This window comes from Pollicipes pollicipes, unplaced genomic scaffold, assembly GCF_011947565.3.
Source record: "Pollicipes pollicipes isolate AB1234 unplaced genomic scaffold, Ppol_2.1 Scaffold_3447;HRSCAF=4054_pilon_pilon_pilon, whole genome shotgun sequence".
Lineage (NCBI taxonomy): Eukaryota > Metazoa > Arthropoda > Thecostraca > Pollicipedomorpha > Pollicipedidae > Pollicipes > Pollicipes pollicipes.
In genome coordinates, this window is record NW_023596297.1 from 13,542,701 (window position 1) to 13,568,506 (window position 25,806).

The window sequence follows — 25,806 nt, forward strand, 5'->3', positions numbered from 1 at the left end:
CTGCAATTGTGGCACGATTATAACATCTTTAAGCATGCTTGCATTTTAGTACCGTCCTGTAACAGAGGCACTCGATCAACGTAGTATTATGTTAGATGGAACAGAGGCCAGAAGAATATAACCCAAATATAGTTAAATCGGTCCAGGTATTGATTGTTCTTAAGTGGGCACTGTAGGGGAGGTTATTTTACATCAAACCAGATCGGGACAGAGTGGCAATGTAATACTTTCCACGAACGCAGAATAGGATTTGACAAAACAAAACACAGGACGGAATTGTGTGTGTGGATTAAAAATGCTGAAGATTGGTTTTATAACGTAACGGGCCCTCAGCTGACAACGACTTCCAAGGCTTCAACAGCATGCAAAAACCATGTACAATGGGCCTAGTTTTTACGCGCGCCGTCAAAGCGTGACCTTTCCGCGGCGCGGGCGGCGCGTGACCAGCCGGCACGCCATTCCGGCCGCCGACTGGCGCGATTTATCACCGTGAGCGGGCGGCTGCGCTGGCAGCTTAGGGAGTCGGGCGGGAACCAGGCGACTGTTGTCAAGCGGTCGCGACGTGATGACGCACCTCAATGAGGGGATCATTGGCGGCGAGGGTAGCGGGAGTAGGTTGAGACGTGTCGTCATCTGACGTGAGACATGTCGTCATCAGACGTGTCGTTAATGTATGACCTGTCTACATTTGGCTATAACCGTGATTTACGTGATGCGTCCCTGCTAGACTCCTTGTGCATCCCAGGTCAAAGTCAAATAAACGAAGCCAAACCCAGACAGAACTATGTCACGCATTGAACGAACGCCTTTAAGAAAATTGGGATATGCGGCACTTGACACGACGGGCACTAAATGCTTTGTACCAGTGTGGCATGAATGTATGCGGGAAAATTCAGTATAACTGGAGCCCATCACCGGGGGCGTGATGGCCCTCCACCCTCCGCTTACTCAGCACAGCTCCACAGATCACCGCCCATGGGCCTCTTACTCGGCACAGCTCCACTAACAGGGCGTCCTTTCCAAGCAAGGTGGCGAGGGTTGAAACTGAGTCAGTTCGGCTGCTGTGGACCATCACCACACGGCCGGCACACGTGGCAGCGGGGAGGTGCCGGCGGCGTGCAGCCCAGCCTGACGCGCGGAACGCGGCGCGGCCGACGTCGAACACACGGCCCGCACGCCCCAGCACGTGCGCCGCAGGTGCTCCGCTGACGGCGCTGGGAGGGCCCCGCGCTGCGCAGGTGGACTCAGCACCCTGCCGAGGCGCGTCTAATGTCGGCTTCGCAGCGGCACTGCGGCTGCAACTACCGCGGAGGATTCCTGGGGCTACGCCGGGGTCGCGCGCCGACGCTTGCTGTCATTATCGCCGCCTGAATGATGACACGTTATGACCGAGATAGAGTGGTGCCTTTCGTTAGGAGGGGAGGCAGATATCTCCGCGGCCACACAACCACATCGCTAATCACTGCGGTCGCCCCACTCCTCAAACACAGGGAGGGACTGTTTGCGACGCACGTCTGAATGGGGACCATGAGTGGCACGTCGGTGGCGCCCGCGTGTCAGGCTGGTGGCGCTGACCTAAACACTGCGGGCTGCGAGGGCTCGGAAAGGCCGGAAGCTCAACATGCATTTATTAGCGCTCGGATTCCTGCGCCAAGAAGGGGCACAAGCCAACTTTCACCCGTTGCATCACTGCGCCTTTGACTTTGGCTTCTAACGCGTGTTGGCCACTAAAGTTGTTAAAAGCGAGGCTAGAGACCGTGAAGTCTTCCTTGAGCTGTGAGAAAATGTCAAGCTTGAGCGGCACAGTCAGACCCAGCCGTCACGCTTTCCAATATCTTTTGAAATATGTTTGCAACCGATGATATAAAGTTCATGCAGTTCTTATCAGCGCGATGCGAAATTCGCTAACCTTAAATATCCCACGGCACTTGTACCACCGTAAGGTATCGCTTGAAAATGTGTCTCGGGTATCATCAGCGTGGTTTTGGGCTGTGCCTGGATGATTTACTGCACCTGTGTACACAACATTTGTAAATACCTTAAACACACACCTGTAAAAATCCTTAAACGTCCTCGTCGCACACCGTGCGAGAAGCCTCACCGGTCGCCTACGTTGCAAAACAAACTCAAATGGCATGCCAGGTTATCTGAGGCACATTTGGACTCGAGCACACTCACTGATCATGAAATGAGTAGCGTCGTTAAAGGATCAGTTCTTCGGTTAAGACTGCTTTTCTTTGAACTGAACTCCGTGACCATAGCTTGTCTGATACGGCGCGATGCAGCCTTAACCAGACACGCTAGGCTACATCACGCGCGTACAGCGAGAGATGTCTTAGCAATAAGCCGCGTCAGACGCAGTAGACACCTTGCAGATTTCTCATGGGTGGCCGACATCAATGTGTTTAAAATATTTTCCTTTTTATATAACGTTTTTTTCTTTTTGTTTTCTTGATCCTTTAGGGTCTACATGTGAAGAGTACGGACGCAAACATGTTGGAACGCATTTGAGGACGCGTTTTCGAAGGTGACTGAGGCAGTCCGCGTAGCATGATTTTTTTTTTCGTTGTGGAACTAAGATCGTCACCACGTTGGATCTGCCACTGCCAATCTTTCATTCTTGACTGGTTCCTCACGAACCAACTGGAGCAAAACTAGCCTACGATTTTGACAATCTTGGTTACAGCCAGCAAATCCACAACATTTCCTTAGCACATGTCTTGAAACATACGAGAAGACCAAAACTTCAAACACACTTGCGATCACGTACTGACGCACTGTGACCCAGCGCAACAAGCCGTGTCGGCAGTGGCGCGTGAATGTGCATGGCTGTCGGTGCCGTGACTGGCGGTGCCGGCCGTCGGCAAGCCGTCGAGGGGCGGCGCTCGGGCTCACCGCCGATTGGGGCCCATCGGCGCGTGCACACTGCTGGCCACCAGACCACGACTAGCAGGGCCGCCCAGCACTGCAGAACTCTCGAGCTTTGACCCACGTAGCGGCCGGCCGACCAGGGAGCCGCGGTCGAGCGCGCCGGCTTCCGGCTCGTCTGCGGATCAGTTGCGGCAACGGCGGCGGTAAGGGTTGCCGGCCGCTCGATAAACAGCCGTGGGGTCAGCTCCGCCCCAACTGCGCGAGCGGCGCCATAAGGCTACGGGGCACGGGACCAGCCTCGGGCTAAAGTGGATGGTAGCGCGGCCCGGATCGACTCCAGCGACTCGGGCTCCACCGCAGTGCGTGGCATGCTAATCTGCTGGGTTTGATATCTGATCATGCGGTTAGAGCCCAAGGATGGCGCCAACAGGTGACGGAAAGGATGCGGGGGAGGGGGGGGGGGGGGGAGCGCATCGCTAACTGGCATCAGCGAGTACCAGGGCGCCTATGGAGGCCATCGAAAGAATGCGCCTGATATGCCCCCTGCGCCTTCCAATTCTGCTCCGTTCCCTACCGCTAGCAGGCGGTGTCACCTCTCATAACATGGGCGGCTTTAAAATTTCATCACACCGATGTCCAACGCCCTCTTACTTGAGGCAACGATGCCCGAAACCATGAACATAAACATCGACCAAGCTAAGTCAAGCGGATTTGGCAGCATTTCAGAGAAACGTGCTGTAACTGATAGGAGGGCTGTCGGCTCGAGTCCAGACAAAAAACATATGCAAGAGGCAAACTCCGAAACACGTGTACCAGCGCGTTTGACCTGAATACATCGACAACACGCGCCGACTGGCTGGGCAAGTGGTGACGGGAAAACATCTCCAATGATCTTGACATACGCATTGTCTTTTTGACAATGCATGGTACAAACAGAGATCAACCGCCCCGTCGCCGCAATCCTCCTTCGTCGTTCAATTGTCGGCCGGCTGCGCCGCCCCAGCTCAGCTCTCACCTGACTGCACTATCACGGCGCCTCCCCAAAGCGGCTCTCACCTGACTGCACCACCATGGCACCGCCCCAGCGCGGCTCTCACCTGACTGCACCATTATGGCGCCGCCCCAGCTCAGCTCTCACCTGACTGTCCCAACATGGCACCGCCCCCAGCGCGGCTCTCACCTGACTGCACCATTATGGCGCCGCCCCAGCTCAGCTCTCACCTGACTGTCCCAACATGGCGCCGCCCCAACGCGGCTCTCACCTGACTGCACCATCATGGCACCACCACAGCTCAGCTCTCACCTGACTGCACCATCATGGCTCCTCCCCAACACGGCTCTCACCTGACTGCACCATCACGGCGCCGCCCCAACTCAGCTCTCACCTGACCGCACCATCATGGCGCCTCCCCGACGCAGCTCTCACCTGACTGCACCATCATCGTGCCGCCACAGCGGAATTACGGGTAGATTATCACATGAACGCAATGTCAATGGTTGCACTTTTTGTCATAAAAGATTGTGTTCGCACTACCTACATTGATGCAAGTCAATAAGTTTCGATTCTAGGTTTCATCAAAATAAGTCATTTACAACAGAACTGTCACAAGAATCCAAGCCTGTGGGTGAAGAACGGGTACAATCCATTATGAATGGGCGACCGTCGCGCAACGGGCACAACCTCACAGACTGACGGTTGAACTGGCTAAAGGAAATCTTACCTGTGAAGGCCTCTAGCCCGGACATACAAACCATAACCGACCACTGATTTCCATACAGCGAGCCGGCCGTTCCCCGGGCGCCAGATACAGCCCCTGGTCAGTGCAGTGCGCATTGTGGAGGGCGCTGCGATAGCTGCACCGCTGGGGCGACCGGACCCGTCGATCCGAGAGCGTACAGCGTCCAACACTGCTAACACTACCTGTGCTTCTGGTTTTAAATAATGTATCGCCAAGGATCATCGCGCGGCCGGATTTTCGGCGTCAGCTCTCGTACCTCTCACATGCAGGCGACGTCTGATAGGCGGCGCTTTGCATTTGGTGGCCCTGGTACCCCGCAGACAAAGCGATGACTGCGATTCAGCCATAGTGGTCAAAGTGGGGAGAGCTGCATCAGCTTTTGCTCTGAGCTCCCTCCTGCTATCGCTCGCGAGAATAGGACTAAGATTTGTATACCTGCAGGCAGCTATAAACTTCAGTTTAATATGTTTTGGTAGATGACATATGAATGACCTTTCAAATGAGGTAACTTGCCTAGCCTAGGATATCCTTTATCACATGGCGGGAAAATTTGCGCTAATGTTATTTTATCCCAGAGGAAGATGCATCGCAAGTAAGCTGGATGCCCTACGACGTGTAAACCATCATCTGTGCTTCTTTGTGATTCGCCGTGATTGCGACATGACACTTTTTTGCCCTTTTTATGAGTCAGATGTTATGTTACGACCGCTCCCACCTCTGCTTCGTTTGCTCGGCTAGAAATTATAACTACATTATCTATACACGTAACGTAAACATCAACGCGTCTGGATGACAGTTGTTCATGGCAATCATATCAGTCAATCATTGGCAGTAAGTCAGTCAATGACATCTGGTAGGTACATTGCATCACTGATATATCATGCTCCATGCGCAGCTGATGCAACATGCATCGCCCGATATCTTAAGAGAAAGCTCATGCTGCCCCGAAATCCTCGGGAAGCAGACATCAAATGGCTTACAGTATACACGACAGATGCGCTTCCTCACCGCTAAGCACAACATTCAGATTGGTCTAATTTTGCCGTAAGCCCTTAAGCACAAATTTTAACCGATCGCTATAGTTTTCAACGATATGCAAGAAGCACATCTGTTCCGCTCATCCCGAGACGCGTGCACGTATGCGCACGCGTTTCTAACTACTACACTGGCAGGTAGAGTGAGATACAACACTGTGTGAGCTCTAACTACACTGGCAGGTAGAGTGAGCTGCTGCGCCTCAGCTGAGTGACTCAAGGCTACCTTCGTCGCTAAGGTTTGGGATAAATCACCCTGGCACTATTTGGGCATGATGCGACTCGTGCTGGGTGTGATGCATGATACAATTATGTGTTCGGCACCAGAATTGCGATGGTTCAGGTTGTGCTAATTCCATTTTGCCACTGCTTGATGCGCTCTCGAGTTTTGTTCAACGTAAGCTCCGTCTGAAAAGCCCTTATCGCAGGCGGCAGGCGCGGGCTGTGACCTCGTTGGTAATATCTTGTTTGGCAACTTTTTGTTCCAGGTAGCGCTCCAAACACCAAGACACATGTTATTTTCATCAGAGTTTTTTTTTATTCCGGACCTTCGCATTTTTATTCCGGACTTTCCTTCACCTCAACAACATTGGACTTATTGCAACTGATAACATATCTAGGACGAAAATGGACGGATGACATATCTTCGACATATTTTGGACGATGACATATCTTGGACGAAATCTAGACCAATCAGCGACTGGCTGTGGCTGCGGCGGTTCAAAAAGTGCATCAGTCCTTTAAATGAACGGCATGGGGACGCGCATTTACCGAGAGCAGTCCTAGGAGAGCGCAACGAAGGCGACAGGTGACAATGGAGCGTGATGCGGCCAATACCAACTTTAAAACAGGAACTCAGACAGCGGCACAAGATAATGCACACCTCAAGATATCACAAACACTGTACCTTCCTCATCTTCTTACACGTGCTTAGCACGCGCTCGGGTGGGGGTCAAATTGACCCCGAAGGTTTTTCCAGAATGCTTTCCGAACGGCGCTGTCGAGCACCGCTAAATTTTGCATAGCTGTAGACAATTGAATGGCGGATCGTTTGATATAGAAATTTGGATGCACTTTGTTAGGTCGCTGACCTATGGCGGGTCAAAGTCTGGCCATGATTTCAGCGAAGGCAATTTCTAGGGAATTTTGCAATCTGATGCAACGACGGGGTGTTTGACGAGGCCATACATCTCTGAGATGCCTTCTCAGGCAACACAAATATTGAGTGAGCAAATAACGTTGCCGTAAGGTCAGGTATGAAGGTCAGACCAAGGTCAAAACCAGCCTGTTTTTTTACTCTGGGGCTTCCCTCGGATAGCTTCTGGTGCTCATTTCGAATTTATTGATAGCAGGAACCGTCTTATACATCTTCCATTGACTTCTTAGAGGACAGAATGGGTCATCGACCTGAAATGACCCAGGTCGATGTTTTGTTTTTAGGAACATACCGCCCAGCGTAATCTTTGTCGCTTATTCAATTGCAAAACTCGGAGGAGTCTTGTATGACTTTGGTCACCATGACCTTCAAAAGGTCAAACAAGGTCACGGACCTTAAAGGAGCTTGTGACCTTATGCTTAGAACATGTTATTTAGGTTCTGGGGGCACTTGGAGACCAACCTGGAATTTGATTTTGTTTGACCTTATTTGACCCAGAGGTCATGACTTAGGAACCTAAAATTTTGACCTAAGTGAGTTCACGTACAGGTCTACAAACTCTGTACCTTTGGTGTGTTTAGCCCTCCTAGTTTCCGAGATCTCAGGGGAGTGAAATTGACCCCCTACCGAGCAAAGGGTACCTACCCGGCCATCCGGGCGCGTGTCAACGCACAAATGTCGCTTTGGGATGCGGTATGGGCGTCGCTTTGTCAGGTGAGGTAGATTTAGAAACAGTTTTCTAGTCAACGTTTTCAAAAACGAAATGTTAACAGCGCTGGCTAGAAGACAAATGTAGCAAATCTCTTTCTATCCTTTTCTTTCTTTGTATCCTAATTATCTATTTTCTTCGCGTGGGTCATCAAATCTCTTCGGTCTAGCCGTCTGTTGCATGAGCAGAATTCAGCCAAGTACCGGGTTTTAGGATGTGGGAGCTGGAATGACTGCAGTGTCTAATCTTAATCTCGGTTGAGGCCATAGGAAAGCCATATGCTCCAGACAGTGGCGATAGTCCAGAAAATGATCCCATGCGTGATAGAGAAAGGTGCTGGAAGAGGAGAGATCGGCATAAATTGGTGTAACGAGAATCTGCCTATGCTGGGAATAAGGTGCCGGAGGCCTGTCGCTACCGGAATAACTATTTTCTTGCTTACGTCAGTGGTGACGGCCTACATATGGGAAATTGTCGTCAGTATAGATCCACGGCGTACTATGTTCTCCGCTGCAGTTACCGCATTGTCTTACCATATATCTGTACAATTTGCTTAGGGCACGTCAGTCTATGGGTCTGGCCCATCTTGCTTTCCGTCGTGCCCGAGTCGTATACCGGGTCGCTGAATCGTGGTATTTGTTCATGATGCCGTGTACACATGACCAGTGCGAGATTCATGCGATGCGGCTGGCGGGCAGTGCGTAGAACGTGCTGCATGGTGCTTTTTGGTACGCTGGTTTTGCACGAGCGGCGGGAAAATGTGAACCCCAAAATAATCCAGCGGCCGTTCGAAACCGTGCTCACAGCTCTGCAACGTAATTAAGTTCATGAAAACTTTCAGAATGCTTAACAAAACTTCGGTCGCATTGGACGTTTTTTAAGTGAAAAGTTTTACCCAAAAAATTAAAAGGCATGGATATAATTTTACTTCCATAGGTTTAACGATCAATTCATCAACAGATAACATGGATTTCTTACCAATTTGCTGCAACACCTCCCAGCGCGCACACGCATATAGGGAGGGAGGAAAAGGGACAAGCGATCATGCACCGATTTCTGTCAATGTTGTGAGTGGTTCACCCCATGCTACCGAACAAAAAACTGGCTCATAATTGAGGTGTGCCTCCCATTACCCACGTACATCACGACTATTAGCACATCAGCAAGTTCTACGATTTAGCGAAAAAAGCCCATAAGCACTTGTTGGTCATTTTGCAGGCCTCTTCTGGTGGTGTTGGCTCGCTAACGCCATCTATATTCGTGGTCGCTCAAGTCGTAGTTTCTCGGCACTTTTGACAAGTGGCGTCCGAGACGCCACCTGTTGAAGTCCAACGCACGATTACACCGTGAGCCAGCCATTACCTGAGGATAATCTAATGAGCTGCCACGAGCTTAGTTTTGCCATAGACGACCAGGCGCATTAGTGCAGCTCAGCCTTGACCCCAGCCAGCTTTGCCCCGTACTTCCTGATTTGTAAGCCAAGTCTAACAGACACCAAACTGACCCCAAAATGTCTGCATTTTGTCCACTGCCCGGCAGACCTTCCAAATGACCTGGCAGGCTCCGCCGACATATCGCAAGTCGGAGGATCGGTACCACCAGAATCCAACGCCCGGCGTTGCAGTCTCCATAAGCCGAGCGTTGTTGGCTTTGCAGCTAACACTAGGCGTGTGGCTAATTGGCGGACAAAAATGACGACGCATTTGAAAGAAATACATTTGGACGACTCAGGACAACAGTGGTGCTGTAACTGTCAATCTGCTGAGAGAAGAACATCACATTTATGCAGATGAAATATGCTACGTATTGTTTTTGAAAGCCTTTCGGAACCATTGTTTTACAACGATCGTCTTGCGCGCCTTGCGCCGCCGCCTGGTGGTATCTGCAACAGCAAACTACGTTCGGTTTTACGGAAAGTGTGACCATGGCCCTAGCTGATCTTGCTCCTAAGATTGCTAGCGCTCTGGCCAAACCTATTAATGCGACTGGACTTTCAAGTCGATTGTGCAAAAGGATGAACATTCTAGAGCAAACGTAGGCTGGCTCTTTTCCATTTTTCAACTCATTTCTATCCATTCTGTTGAACACTTATGAGACCCTTTGCCATTTTCTGGGCAAGGCGCCCGCAGATAGAAAATAGGGGGCACATTATCGCTACCGGTCTACGGCTGATGGGTTGTTCCGTCCCAGCCTGGTGTGCCTACCAGCTGTCATTCTGGTGATAGGAGGCGGGTCTCCTGGTCGATCCGGAGTTCCTTAGAAGCACTGATCTTACGCTAGTCCCCTCCCTGACACGGGAGATCCTCTGAACCGGGTAGTTGACCCCAGATTGATGTAGGATCCTCATTGACGCATCATAAGCTCTCATATCTCCTTTCATTGGCAGAGGGCCTCAACCAACCCTAGAAGTCATTTGGCTTTCGGCGTCCGCCCTTGTCCCTGCTCAGCAAATGTTTCCCTCGCCCACTCGCCGACTTCATGACACAAGACCCTCTGTTGGGTACTGTCGGCTCCTGATTGAAGCAGGACTTGTCCTTGTCGCGGGTGCCCCGACCAATGCAAATCGCGGTGCCATCCCTGTCCCCGCCTGGGTAATGGGGTCTAAGAAAGCACGGTAACACGGAGCCGACTTTTCGGTGTTGGTGATCTCTGGCCGAAATAGGGGCCGCATCCTAGGGCATCCCAGAGGTCTACCATCGGTTCAAGAGACTCTCTGACTGATATTTGAGGTCACTGCCCTACGGTTGGGAATCCTTGATGTGGCCTACATTCCGCCCCCCCCCCCCCCCGAGCCTTCCAATCAGTCATTCATCTTTGGTCCCGAGGGACCATTCCGACCCCTCGTTGACCCCTGTCGGGCGCCCTCGTACACGGCCCCCGGCCAACTCAGGGACACTTGCCGACACATGGGCCCCCTGCTGATCACTGCGGGCCCTGACCAACCAGGGGTCCCCTATTGTTTCAGGGACCCCGACCGATGTAAATCGTGGACCTCACCCTTGCTCCTGCCCGAGAAACTGTCGAGAGTCCGAAGCTAAGACTAGCAACGTAGGAAGCCGGGAATGTCGGTATTCAGAAAACTGCCCAAATACAACACGTTTAATTCAAAACCGCCGGTGGGGTCGCGGCGAAATCTACAGCACCGCTCGCACGGATTTCTTTCTTACATTTACCACCCCCTCATTTCACAGTGCTTGCGCTGCCCTGCTCATCAACTACCTTGAGCTGAAGACTCACAATTCCACGATTTTTCGGCATTAAAATGCAACCGACTGGTTACCCAGTTTGATTGATTGATTGATTACCGCCGGCGAGCATTTGAAACAAAACGATCCAGCGCACGCGCGCCGCCTGCTGCCGGCGGCCGTCAGCGTTCCTTCAGCTGTAGGGTATTCATCTGTTGCGTCGAAAAAGATGTGGCGTGACGTGACGTTCAGTGACGATCGAGTACATTGCATTACACTGGAGAGCCACACATACTAAATGCCGAATAATTTGCAAAGGGTGCAATGAAAGAACCCTTGTAATGCAGCTATTGCTAAGCAAAGCTCATTGCCGCGCAGAACAGCATGCCCACTAGCTTGGAGAGTTGTGCTTGGAGTCACTGGAAATGTGACTACGCAATTGAGTGTGGGTGTGAATGAGTGTGAGTGTGACAAAGCACAAGCATTGCACCAACATTGGGGCGCCAAATGACCGCTGCAGTCGACGGCCCCCTAAAAACTCCAAATACTACTTCTATTACTACATGAAAACCTTGGGTTTTTAGTGGAAGCAAGTACGGTCATTTGAAACTTCTGGAATGCACAACAGCACCTAAGTGACAGTTGATGCTGTACAATGGTTAATTTTGTTTCAGAAAACAGCAGAATGCCTTAAATGATTCTACTGGGTCGTTGACTTAGTTTGTTTCGTGTGCCTCATCTGCTTCAACGCATGACATAGGACACGAAATTGGGAGGTGCGATGACAATGATCGTCCCATTTTTATTTTTCCGTGGCAATTTATTTGCATGTATGCATTCACAATTATCACATCAAGTACATAAATAATCGCATCACATATTCGGCAACCATATCCAGCCAAATCCTTCACAGCATCGTTGTCTATCATGTATACAAGCACATCGCTTCAAATGCTTGCACACATAGCTTAATATCTACCTCACGGTCCACACTAGACCCACAATGCCTCATTCACCCGTGCTCGTTTCGTTGCGATTCGTACTACGACCTTCCACCGTGAACACACACAACACGGTGTTTGCTGTCGGTGGTGCAGCAAAAGCATGAATGTGTGCATGTGTGTGTGGTGTGCGTGTTTGTGACCTGGAAGCATGTGTGGATGTGCAAATACGTGGATAGCTGTTTGAGCTGAGTGTTGCGCGGGGCGTGCACGTGGTTTATACCATAAATTTTTGGTTATAAGGTTTCGGGCATTAATTGCAGTTTGTCTTCCTCTTCCGGATAGGCCCGCGAATCTGCTGGTTTCATTATGCCATTTGGCGCAACTGCGCTATTGTCGTGTTTCAAATTACAGCAGTTTCGGAAATGTAAATTTTCAGCAGTGCCTTCCACAATGCGCCTCGTAGATCGTCAGCTCGTCTTGTCCAAGCAACAATAAGTGGGTGTAACGGCGCAAGCAAGCCCGCACATAAACAGGCGCGTGCTTGCGTGTAGGCTGATGTGCGTGCGTGCGTGCGTGTGTGCGTGCGTGAGTGAGTGCGTGCGTGTGCGCTGTGTGTGCTGGAAAAGCAGGGAATCTATCTTACGGTCAACTGCACAAGGTTTTGCCACAACCGGCTGTTTCCATGCAAGGCGAACTGCAATGAGCGCGTGAGACAACTAGACACATGCGTAGATCGCTGGACAATTTTTCACGCTCTAGAACGATAAAAACAAGCATGAGCGAACATCAGCCCGACCCGATCTAACGATGGTCTGACGGACGATGCTCAGCCGGCAACCCAGAGCGAATAAGTTCCAAAACGGCAACACACTACAGATTGTACAATCGAAGTAGTCTCAGCATGCGCCGGTTGATCGTCTGGTGCCATATGATTAAGATAAACTCGTGACATCTAAGTAGAGTTGAAAGGGGTGGAAACAAAGCGCGCTGGGATTTAGAAAACGCAAAAGTCGATCACATTTTGAAGAATACAGCTGACACGAACTCTTTCGCTGTAGAAACACTTGAACATGACGTTTTGGCTATATTGCGGCCAAACAACAAATCGCAAAATATTAGTTCAAGTTCTTGCCGGGTAAGAGGTCGAGGTTGATTTACGTTAGACCCTAACCGGACGCTGACTGCCCTGCCGCCTTTGGTGTCCCATCCGAGGATATGCCGCATCAGATGACGCCACAGTGGGGGATCCATCAGCCGAAGACTCTCATGCACGCAGTTCACATACAGCCGCCGCCTCAGCCTGGCGGCGCCGGCGCGACAGCCGGCGGCTCGCAAGCCCGCCCGCGAGCGGACAACAGGCTCGGAACGGCAGGTTGTTTGGAACGGCTGATTCGAAGCGGCAGGCTGTTTGGAACGGCAGGTTCGGAACGGGAGGTTATTTGGAACGGCAGGTTTGCCCGCGGGCGGACGCCTGCCGGCAGGCCGCTGGCCGGGGCTTAGCCCCAGGGCGCATGAGGCGCCGGCGGTCATAGGACGGGCTGCCGCGGCAGCCAACGGCTCAGAGGCGGGCTCAGGCCGAGCTGGACATGGGGCAAGCGGCATGCCCTTCAGGACCGGTCCAAGCGGCTGCTGCAATCTTGGCTTCAGCCTGTCGTTATGCTGGGCTCGGGAACATTTTTCGCCTTGCATTTGGTCCAGTCTGTTTTTGTAGGCCGGCAGCCTCTTGTCGACGTTTTCCCGGAGTTTTGTGTTTGCTCTCTCATTGGAAGCCCCAATCGAGGCTTTTATGTCGGCAAACAGATCTCTTTCTTCTGTACTTATATTTGCCCTGTTCTTTGATGACACCACTGTCTGACGGTTTGTCCTTCGTTACCCTCATCATTCCACCCACAGGCTATTGTCGTTTTGGGGGGCACCGGTGGTCAGACGCAGGGCAGGCTCTTCGTGGTCATCTGCCGAGAAGAATGTCGACTCGCTGGCTGTCACCACATCAGGCACAGATGCAGCGCTCCGGATCCGGCCTCACTCGCTGCCACCCACTTGGAGTGACGAAGGCGCTCCGGGGCCACGGGCGCCTCCCCTCACACGGCTAAACGCAACGCATCAACAGCTGACAAGCGGACACGTAGACATGAACCTCACCGGCCGTGGTCGAGGCCACGGCTGACAATGATTATCTTAGGCTCAAATAATCATTTCTGCATGGGCTTACGGCTGCTTTTTGAAACACGTTAATAGAATTCTTAAGACGTCTGCGACAGCTGCCTCCCAGCCCCAGCCGCACACTCATATAAAGAGAGAATGGTGAGGGGTAAGCGGCCACTGACCGACTTCCGTCAAAGTTGTAGGCGATTCACCTCATGTTGCTGCATAATAGATGGCTCACCCATAAACTTTGCTTGCCCATGGCCCACATACTGCCCTGGTTGTCAGCCCATCATACCTGACTGCCGTCAGGCGCCCCGGCAGCCAGGGGTCGCATCAATCAAGAAATATTATGAAGGGTGTCGAATGCATTAAAAAATAATGGAAACATGAATCGACCATGTAACATGACCGATATTTTCGGGCGTTTTTAAACAGCCATCCCCATCGCTCAGTGAAGTACATCCGCAAGCACTTGCAACGGCTGAAGTACTGAACATTATAAAAGCGGAACTTCGGCGATAAGCTGCCATGACTTGTTAAACACGGCTGGATGCAACGCAAAACTTGTGCGCTGGATTGTTGTGAAAATGCTTGCAAATGGATGCTTCGCCCCAAGAGCCCCAGTTTCGGGTTTCAGTTTTGCGTTCCTACTCTTTTTTACGACATACATAACACCGGACACTGTTGATGTCTGGACGCGCCGCCCGGCTTCATCATTAGCACCTCCCGGGATCCTGAATACGCACAATTTACTTGTGGGAAAGTGTATCATGCAAACACGACACAGGCGAACTGAGGATTGCGTTAACGAGGACCCGTCGTTAACGCGACCCTCAGTCAAACAGGCTGACTTTCAAAGCCTGGAACTAACGACAAGCGCACAATGTCGTTGGCGTACACCTTATCGCACGAGGCATTCAGCGTTGGAATGCATGCCCGACCCTCCCACAGCAGCTAACAGCTTTGGCAACTCTCATGCCGCCGCCGGCCCGCTGAAGAGTCGTCGACACAGAAAGTGTTGGCGAACCTCTGACGTCATCCGAGCGGCCGGTCCGCCAGCCCATTGTCAGCAAGACAGGTCAACAAGCGCGCCACGCGCCAGGCCGTCCGTGAAGCTCGTTTGCCGTGCCGACGGCGAAGGTGACGGCGGTTGGCCGGGGTCAGACGGTGGCCGGCGCTAGACCAGGTCAGCCGCAGCCGACGGCAGCCATGCCCGGCGCCAGTGTCGGACCGAGCGGCGCCGCCGGGCGGGAGTCGCTCTGGGGCGTGTGGTGCCGCACCACGGCCCAGTTCGTCAGTGAGACGTCCGTGGTGGGCGTCAACAACGCTGGCAGGACGGCGAATCCATTCCGCCGCTTCTTCTGGTGCTGCCTGTTTCTGGCCGGCCTGGCCGTCACGCTCAACGACGTCACCAACTTGCTGAAGAAATATTTTCAGTACCCAGTCACCACCGACTTCACCATCGATTACCAGGACAGCGTCACGTTTCCGGCCGTCACCATCTGCAACCAAAACAGCGTCATGTGCAGCAAGCTACTCCACAGGTTGTTCGAGCTCCCGGACAGCGCTCCTCTGCAGAAGGTCATCACGCTTTCCTCCTGCATGGACACCCTGGAAATTGGCTGCTTGGTACTGCACACGCTCGTCTACCTTTATGAATTTATACCAGACTTCATCCGGGACTCCCCTTGTTACGCCAACACGATTGAAAATTGCTGCCAGCTGGAGCAGTCTGCCGCCGCAGCAATACTGAACAGCAGTGTTGTGATGCGGTTGCTCGACTGCGAGTGCCCGAGTCAGGATTACAAGGTGGACGCCGATCAGGAGGCAGAGCAGAGTCAAGACTACAAGACCGACGCCGATCAGGAGGTAGCGTCGAGTCAAGATTACGAGACCGGGGCCGGTCAGGAGACGGCGTCGAGTCAGGAGTACGAGGCCGGCGCCGATCAGGAGGCGGCGCCGAAGGGGCAGGCGCGCAGGAGACGGAACGCCCTGGACCTCGCTGCGTCGTTTCCAACAGAATGGAGAACGCTGAAGGTAGCGGCACAGCAACCCTTTTGCAGTTGCCCGGGGTCGGCCCTGGCCCGTTCAGTATCATGCTGCAAATAGACCAGTTCTAAAAGGCGCATTTGCAAACAGCACAGAATTGATCGTCACTTGCGATTTAGCCCAAACCAGCAAAAAAAGATTTAGTGCGAGCGTAGGTCTCTCAGATAAGGCAGTAGTAAAAACCTTATTTCTCATAGACAAACCAGGAAAATGAAGGCATAGATGCGTTGATATTTCGGCAACATGCCTTTATTAAAGAGTACATGAGTAGTACATTCTGAATTGCTTGCCGACCTCACTCGATTTTTCAGGGTTTTTTTTTAAGCAGCCAGCCAGAGATTGCACAGGTCACCAACATTCAGGGGATCAAACAAGGAGTTGCTAGCCACTACTATGGTGCAGTGCATATCTAAGAATTGTAATATGCGAAAAATGCCTGTACATGCAAACGAATTCACGCAAACAGGCATCACGCATCGCGCCACATTCAAACATCCAGGCGATTTCATGTAAACAGGTATCACGCATCACACATCGGTTATACGCACAAGCGATTTCAGTTGAACAGGCATCGCGCATCACGCGTCAAGCATCATTTATACATGTGAACGATCTTAAGGTAGCACGTATCACGCATCAAGGCACTTATCACATCCGCACAATCGCCCATGATGAGCCATATACGCTAAGGTCTGGTCGCCGACTTTTTATGGGAACAGATTTCCCAATTTTACTGTCTGGATGGTCCTGTGCTCTGTAGGGGACTTTTAGCTCTCAGTGGGGTATAGTCTCCACACTTCACTGGTTGCAGCCTGAGCGTGTTTTGCCAAAAATGGTCACCGAAAGCGGTATTCCCTGTTTTTTAGCATCTCGCAGGTATACATTATGTCTCAAACGAATAGGGCGCATGGACTCTCCTAGATAGACTATCGCCCTCTAATGTTTTTCACCCAGTTTGCACTTTATTTCGTAACCACGTAGACGCACTTAACAACATGCGTAATTTCGGAAGTTTGATTTACCAGTTTAGGAACTTTACCATTTGGGTCGCAATGCGGTGGTATTGGCCACTAAATCGGGTATGTAATTGCTGAATAAGTAGCACTTCCACTAAATGGCGCTACAGACATACAAATTTCAATGCAAAAATTGGGGATAGTTCAATGAAGCTCTGAAGAAAATTATGCGCATCGGGGGAATTTCACTACACATATTTAGTTCCTCGGTCTTCGTGGCGACAAACCGGACGGTTTCTTATTCAGCGCGACACGGATGTCAGTTGTCAGAGAGGGGCAGTCAGAGTGTCAGTCAGGATGTCAGAGAGGAGCAGTCAGTTCGGAATGCTTTTATAGGAAACAAGAACGATGCCCACCAGAAGTAATAGAGGGTGCGACTGGGAGTAGGATGCTGCAAGGAGTGCGTAAAGCCGTTTACAGGAAGTGCCGTATTTGGTAACCGACAAAATGACCTCAGCCCGAGGTCCTAGAGCGGCAGGTGTTCGAAAACCTCTTCATGGGTCCTGACGCCACCTGGGTGATAACGAATAATGACGAGTCACTCTGGACTGGACGGTAACGGCGTGTTAGCTGTGAGATGTTACCACTCCACCCGAATGATAACAAATCATGGTAATGATAATCTCTCAAGTGAAGACAGCCGGCGTGTCGGAAAGGAAAGGAGAATGAATTACGGGCGTGAAGTTAAAGTTGACACATCTCAATCTAGCGCATATTAGGAAGCGGTACTGGATGGAGTAGGCGGGAGGGGGAGGGGGTAGGGGGGGGGCGGTAGAGGGCGGAATTTACAGGCCGGAGGCCATTGCAGAAGGGGAGAATACGTCAGCGAGGGGTATAGTGAGAATCGGAACACATGCACGAAATAAAATGAAGGCAATAAATGACACGGATTTATGGGAGAAGCGGCTATTCAGCATGGGAAACGATGGATGAATCTAAAAGTAAACGTCAATTAACTTGGGCTGGAAGCCTAAACACAGCGTGATTGGTCATGTCAGCGTTGTAACGGGAAGCAAAACTAACCGAGCGCTCCCCATTGTCGTAGGTTTTCATTACCTTAAACTCAGCTCATTCCCTGAACAGTGAAATTTTCTGCAGGTTTTATGCCTCACCAGCTTTTTTACAATAGTGCGTAGATCTGGAAGTAGCACAGGGTGCAGCATGTTGGTGAGGAAAGGTTTAATCGTAAGTCCACCATGTTGGTATGAGTCATTGAACACTGGGATCGTTAAATTTCGAAATGGGCTGCGAACAACCGAAGCGATGATCACAAACGCAAGGTTAACACATCTCAGAGATGTGAACTTAACGTTGTTGCGAATGCTGTAGAACATTGCAGTCATGAATACCGGTGAAGGGAGTTCTGCGAGGATCCTTTGATTGTCACTGCGAACTTCAGGAAGATTAAGGACTCAAATGGAAAATCTGAAACTGCTGCAAAAATGCATATTGTCACAACGGCTTACGGTGAACTGAACCAGGAGCCCAAAAAACGCCTCCATTGATCTCGCAAGGCTCAAAATACCTTAAGAGTAAAATTACAGAAATTTTCGACAGTTGCAGAGTTGTTGGGTGTAAAAGCGCGACCGCATCCCGTTTCAAGACAACAGATGGCTCACACGGCTCACAAAGGCTTATAAGCGCCAATTATATGACTCTCAGTTAGCTCAAATTATTCGAGAGCAGCGCGTTGCGAGTATCGTGGAAAGGAAACTGCTCAATTATCAACATGGTGGCGCGTCCGCTTGATGCTATGTTGATCTGTTTCTGGCCTAACACCGCGCGGAGCAATGCAACCTACATCTTTGAGCTCACCCAATTCTAAAATTTGAGGAGCGTGTTGTTTGCGTCGCGCTCAGTCCACAACTCTTTCTGACATACATGCATGGGACCATTGCAACGTGGCGGATTTGTTACAGGCCGCCATGGTTGAGCGATCGGCGCGCCGGCGGCGTGAAGCACCCTACTCTGATGCATCCTACACCGAAGCATCCTACACTGATGCTGGCGACATCAATTGGTTCGACACGGGGTGAGTGGCAAACAGACGAGTTGCTGGAAAATTCGAAGCCTTTGGTTTAGAAAGCGTGAAGAAGAGACTGTTTTTCATCCAGTAATATGCAGTTCGATTATTGTGTTGTCTATACGGTGCGTACTACATGCGCTGTCCCGACTGATCTTTATTTCTGACAACCTTTGTTTCTGACAACTCAGCCTTCTTCGCCCTGTGCGATTTCTTCGGAACTGAGGGGATCGAATTGGCTTTTTGCTTTGCGGAACTGATGGACCTTCGACCAGGAATTAGACCCAAATCCTACGGCTCGAAATCGGACTCTTCAGTGCAATTAATGGTCTCGAGCTGTGACTCCAGCACGCGCAGTCCGGAACAAGGGCTATCGTAATGTGAGGGTACTTTACAGGGACTAGGGTTACATTGTGTAAGATAACATTACTCTCAGACTCAACTCTCAAGACGCTCGGGCTCGAACGCGGACTCTAAACTTAGCTTTTGGGACAGATGCCTGCTCTGTGCCCAGACTATAGTCGTTGAAGACACAACTGGCAGTGTGTTGGAAAGGTCTGCATCGCGCTCCATGCAGTGCTGCTGCCACGCTTACTTTCAACATATGCTACAGTCCATACGCATATTAATATTTCTCAAAAGTTAAGGGGGATAATGACTTCATGCCGTATCAGCATTCATAGTTGCTCAGATATTCGAGCAATGTGTGATCACCTTTCAAACCAACGTTCAGCGTTGCGATCGAAGATTTTGCGGGTCATCCGATTAAGGTGTAAACAATAGCAACATACGCCTGAAATATACGGCCTTGCTGATAGCTGTGACATTTTGCAGAAGGCTGATGCCTCCACAAACGTCCATGGCAGCGGATGTTTTGTTCAGTACCTAGTCTTTCTTTGCAGAATGGGCCAAGATGAGATCTACGACAGCGATATGGATTTTTACGCCAGTTTCATGAACCTGACAGAAGACATTCGCAAATCGGTGGGACAACCCTTCGAGGAGTTCATCAGGTCCTGCAGCTACAACGGAAGAGATTGCCTTAATAAAGAGTAAGCATCACTGTTCAGGGTGTAGACCACGGGCTCAACGGGAACTCAGCACAAGCATAGCCTTATAGCTCCTGAAGGGAGGCACCGCTCTTGGATATGACCACAAAAATATCGTAATGATTGTGTTGGATAGTGCGTGACGACGCACCGCACCAACAAAAAAAAACGCGTTTTATTCTCATTTGTGCCTTTGTGAAAATCGGTATACTGCTGTTTTATGTCTTTTTAGGTGATACGTAATATATTAAAGAGATATATGTGCAACCCATTGGAACAAAGCAGGTTCCACTAGAAGATTGTTTTGCTATTTTGCACTCTGTTAACCATGACGCAGCGGTTACACGCGCTCGGCTGGGGGTCAAATTGCGCCCTCCACCGAAGGTTTTTCCAGAATGATTTCCGAACAACGCGGCGTGAACCGCACCTAATTTTGTATAGCTGTAGATAATTGAAAAGCGGATCTTTTGTCGTCCAAATTTGATGCATTTTGTAATGTTACTCGCATATGTTAAGATAAAGCCAGGTCATGGCTGTTAGCGAAGGTCATTTCTAGGGAGTCGTTCAAGGTGATGCAACAACGGAGCTGTTAGCTAAAGCCATACATATGTGAGATAGTTTCTTAGGCAGTAGACTAATTGGGGATATGAATGCAACCAATTCTATTGAGGAGTTTCTGGTGCTCATTTCGAATTTGTCATTAACAGAGATCGCAACAGACATGTTCCATGGATTCTCAAAGGTCAGAGTAGGTCACTGACCTGAAATGGCTCAGGTCAACATTTTGTTCTTAGGAACATACCGCCTAGAGTAATCCCTGGCGTTTATTAGAATGACGAAATCGGACCAATCTCGTAGGTATTTGGTCACCTTAACCGTATAAATGTCAAAGAAGGCTACCTGACCTCACTGACCTTTTGCTTAAAATCGGCAGTCTAGCTTCACGGTGGTTGCATGAGGAAGTCTAGGGGCAATCGAGACACCAATCTGAATTGTACACAAAGTGGGGCTAAATTGTCCCCCAACTGAGCGAAAGGCATTCAACCAGGCGACCCGGGCACGTGTTAAAAGCAGCAAGTTAGCACAAATCTACAGCTAAGGCGAGCATCATGCAGCTCTTGTTCTCCTTCACAAAAATGTGTGACTTAAACCTATCTGATGCATCGTTGTCATCAAACCTTGCAAACTAGCTGAGTGCACGTTATTTGCGAACACGGAACCCCTACATATCCCAGCGCCGGATCATGGAAGCGTCTCGTGTTTGGTTCCCGGCTGGCCGCCTATGCTGTATTTCATTATGCGGCGCGCCGAGTGATGACGTTTGGAGAACGCAGCTCTAAAGAGACTGAACGCGCCAAGCAAAAATTGGGTTGCCTCTGTTACGTAAGACGGCCCGTTAAACGGTTCGGGTCGGTTAAACGGTTGCATCCGCGCCACAAGTGTAAGAGCTGTGAGACATGAACCGGCATATACTAGCTTGTCAAGAGCCTACAGTTGTTTGACTCCATTACAGTCGCTGAAAACGCGGATGTCGTGTTTGAAGATTATCAGGGAGGTAAGTGCTCATCGGCAGTACACCACAGCACACAGTAATGAAGCATTGCCAACCCAGCATTTTGTGAGGTATCAGTTATCGACTCTAGTTTCTGAGGTATGGCCGACGGTAACAAGGTCTGAGGTAGCGACAACACATCAGGGCACATAGGGTCTCTTTGGACACCCCAGTGGGGCGGCTGCCGCGGCCGCACGGTAACGCTATACAAGCGGCTTTCACGGAAGGAAACATTGCCGATGCGTCCTGATTTCGCCGCAGCTTCTTCAGACAGATCAGCACAGCGTCGTACGGCAACTGCTACGTCTTCAACGGCAACATCTCCGGCACTGCAGATAGGGCAGCAGGGCATCGCAACACAACGCTGACAGGGGCGAATTACGGTAAGCCACTTCTCCTGGCGTTCTGTTCCGGACCTCCGCAGCCAATTTGCCCGTACCAGTGAGCAGGCATGGCGCTCCATCGAGGCGTTAAGAGCAACACTGTATGTTAGAGCAACACTGTCTGTATGTAGAGCAACACTGTCTGTATGTTAGAGCAACACTGTATGTTAGAGTAACACTGTCTGTATGTTAGAGCAACACTGTCTGTATGTTAGAGCAACACTGTCTGTATGTTAGAGCAGCACTGTCTCTGTCCATACTGTAACACTGTCTGGCACGTTATGGCGGTCCGTCGTTTTGCTGTGCATTTCCATTGCTGAAATGAACTGTGTAAGGCGCGCAGATGATATGTAATTTACGGCTTGCAAATAAGCGGTTTCCATGCTGGGCTGGGACCTGCAGCTGAAGATTTCTGGATGGGAACGGACCGGTCCCGTATCGACCAAAAAACCTTTTATTTAAAATTATAATGAAGACGGTGCGTTTCAGTTAATTAAGCCGCTCAGCAAATGTTTGAAAGTTTTCAAACGATAACGCTTGGATTGGAATGAACAGCCACTGACTGCAATATGCGGTAGCTTTTAAAAGCACAGCACCGTCCAGATACGACTTTGTATCTGGACGGTCCTGTCCTTTTTGCATGTCCTTTCAACAGTGGTGTATTTTCAAAAGTGTATTTGTCACACAATCTGTGCTGTGGTGATATACAACGCAATCAGCAACAGTGGTAGTCATCAGTGATCCCTTACGAAGATTTACTCGGATGCTTTTCCGTGAATTACGTCATATTCAACGCTTTTAACAAAAAGGCAACCCACGTAAGCTTGAGATGGAAAGTCATTTCTGTGCAGGAAGACATTTTTTTAATCTACCAAAAATTGAAACAGATATTCTCATTTCAACATCGAAGACGCAAATCAAAATGGCCGAAATCCAAAAGGATTCAGGCTTGAGGAGTAGATTTTGTCACCCTTCCAGCAGACCCCACCCAGCCCCTCCCCCACAACCGATTTCAGAAAGCGATGCCCCTGCGCACAAGACCGTCGTCCTGGCATCACGCCAGTGGCTGGTCGTGCCATCTTAACTTCGACCAATTTGCACGGCAGGCCTCAAGTTGGTGCTTTATCTGGACGCGAGCGACTACATGCGGTCGACGGTATCCCAGACGGTAGGCGCCCGCGTCACCATACACAGCAGCGACGTGTTCCCGCTGGTGGACGAGGCGGGTATGGACATCGCACCGGCCAGTGTCAACTCTATCTCACTGAAGGAGGTAACATCTCTCTCTCTCTCTCTCTCTCTCTCTCTCTCTCTCTCTCTCTCTCTCTCTCTCTCTCTCTCTCTCTCTCTCTCCTCTCTCTCTCTCTCTCTCTCTCTCTCTCTCTCTCTCTCTCTCTCTCTCTCTCCTCTCTCTCTCTCTCTCTCTCTCTCTCCTCGTCTCTCTCTCTCTCTCTCTCTTCTCTCTCTCTCCTCTCTCTCTCTCTCTCTCTCTCTCTCTCTCTCTCTCTCTCTCTCTCTCTCTCTCTCTCTCTCTCTCTCTCTCTCTCTCTCTCTCTCTCTCTCTCTCTCTCTCTCTCTCTCTCTCCTCTCTCTCTCTCTCTCTCTCTCTCTCTCTCTCTCTCTCTCTCTCTCTCTCTCTCTCTCTCTCTCTCTCTCTCTCTCTCTCTCTCTCTCTCTCTCTCTCTCTCTCTCTCTCTCTCTCTCTCTCTCTCTCTCTCTCTCTCTCCTCTCTCTCTCTCTCTCTCTCTCTCTCTCTCTCTCTCTCTCGTCTCTCTCTCTCTCTCTCTCTCTCTCTCTCTCTCTCTTCTCCTCTCTCTCTCTCTCTCTCTCTCTCTCTCTCTCTCTCTCTCTCTCTCTCTCTCTCTCTCTCTCTCTCTCTCTCTCTCTCTCTCTCTCTCTCTCTCTCTCTCTCTCTCTCTCTCTCTCTCTCTCCTCTCTCTCTCTCTCTCTCTCTCTCTCTCTCTCTCTCTCTCTCTCTCTCTCTCTCTCTCTCTCTCCTCTCTCTCTCTCTCTCTCTCTCTCTCTCTCTCTCTCTCTCTCCTCTCTCTCTCTCTCTCTCTCTCTCTCTCTCTCTCTCTCTCTCTCTCTCTCTCTCTCTCTCTCTCTCTCTCTCTCTCTCTCTCTCTCTCTCTCTCTCTCTCTCTCTCTCTCTCTCTCTCTCTCTCTCTCTCTCTCTCTCTCTCTCTCTCTCTCTCTCTCTCTCTCTCTCTCTCTCTCTCTCTCTCTCTCTCTCTCTCTCTCTCTCTCTCTCTCTCTCTCTCTCTCTCTCTCTCTCTCTCTCTCTCTCTCTCTCTCTCTCTCTCTCTCTCTCTCTCTCTCTCTCTCTCTCTCTCTCTCTCTCTCTCTCTCTCTCTCTCTCTCTCTCTCTCTCTCTCTCTCTCTCTCTCTCTCTCTCTCTACTCTTTGCGATGCTTTATGACTACAATTACCGGCACCTTGACGAGCGAACCAAGAAGTATTGAGTACCACGTGTTGAAGCATAGGAGTACACGGGTTTGCAGAATGCATACATGTGAGCGAAAACATTAACTCTTTGTGACTATTGCAGTGTAACAATTTCCCGCATATGGCACTGCGGTGTTATCATGTGTAAACTCGATCTGTAGGCCCAATAACGGGTTCAAGGAAGAGCAACTCTAAGCCATGGTCTCCATGACGGCGAAAGTGACATCACGTTTCAGATTCGCCATACGCTGTCGCAAAAGTCAAAGTCGGCCTTGAAAACTAGGTGTTGGATCCGGTTTTGTATAAGTCTTGCTAAATGTCGACAACAGCGATGCTGATTTTGTCTATTTCATGGCATTAATAAAAAGGGGAGCTCGACTTATGTCCGAGCGTGTCTGCAAACTTGAACATGTGGTGTGTAAGAAGCATGGCGATGATGGATATATCCTCCTCGTTTTTAACAATCTGGACACAATTGATACCCACACTACACTGCATTACACTCGGAACAGCGTTTTATGCACAATCCTTGTGCCCTATGTCACCTGCCGTCACACATTTCTTGCAGTAAAGCAGTGTTTTATCTCTTCCGGACTTGCGGCAGTGTTTTATTTCTCCCGGACTCACGTCTGCAGAAACTGAGGCCGGACTAGCGTCAAGCCTGCGCTCCGTTTTCTGTCGGTGTTTGCAGACTCGGATCATCCGCCAGGAGCATCCGTACCAGTCCAACTGCTACCGCCGATGGTCGCAAGTGGAGGTGGAGCCCGTCATGTTTGACGAGGAAACCGGCGCCAGCAGCCCCACTGGGGAGCGCTTCACCCTCCCCGTAGGTCTCGGAGGCTGTTTGGTCAGCCTCATTCAGCACCAAGCCTCAGTTTCATGAGAGTCTCTGGCGATTCGCCGACGTCTTTAGGCCAGCTTTACGGAATGATTGGGGCGATGTACTACTTCACATTATGAATGAAACAGTTGTTCAAACTATGTGCTCGTATGATGTGCTAGTATGTGCATAGCGTTTCATTCAGTGGCTCCTCCTGCCGTCGTCAGAAGCAGCTGAGTTTTGAGAAGGGTTGGATGAAGCTCGATCCTCATTCGTGTACGCGTCACGATCAAATTTTATTCCTGGAATGACTGAAATTTGTATCGGGCCCTTTTGGATAAGAGTCCAGCGTTCTACCACTGAGCTAACCGCGAGTGAGAGGATTTCATTGTTGGACCCTGATCCTGTTCATCTCTTGGATATTTGGGAATTTTTTCGCAGAATTGGGGGCCCTTTTGGACTGATGTCGATGTTCCGCTTACTGATATGGTTGCTGGCATATGTCATGGAAGTCAAAGTGGTGGATGTCTGCCGAAAGGCAGAAATTTGGACCAGCGTAAAGCAGCCGAAGCAGCCAAAGAAAGATAGCAGGAGCGGTGTCATAACTTTGAGCGTTTATCAGAAAACATCAGAAGAATGAATGAACAATGCGGCACGAAAGTCTGCGGAAGGTGCTGAATGCA

At 50.4% G+C, this 25,806-nt stretch overlaps 1 protein-coding gene across 1 annotated transcript in view; it reads left to right on the plus strand.

Moving 5' to 3' along the window:
* LOC119092156 (uncharacterized) overlaps window positions 1–25,806 on the plus strand; it is a 43,958-nt gene that overhangs the window by 11,736 nt on the left and 6,416 nt on the right. Inside the window, exons 4-9 of the mRNA XM_037215132.1 lie at window positions 15,041–15,823; window positions 18,771–18,883; window positions 19,777–19,926; window positions 21,737–21,858; window positions 22,965–23,131; window positions 24,995–25,129. Of these exons, the coding sequence (XP_037071027.1) occupies window positions 15,041–15,823; window positions 18,771–18,883; window positions 19,777–19,926; window positions 21,737–21,858; window positions 22,965–23,131; window positions 24,995–25,129 (1,470 nt within the window). The remainder of the gene's footprint in view (window positions 1–15,040; window positions 15,824–18,770; window positions 18,884–19,776; window positions 19,927–21,736; window positions 21,859–22,964; window positions 23,132–24,994; window positions 25,130–25,806) is intronic.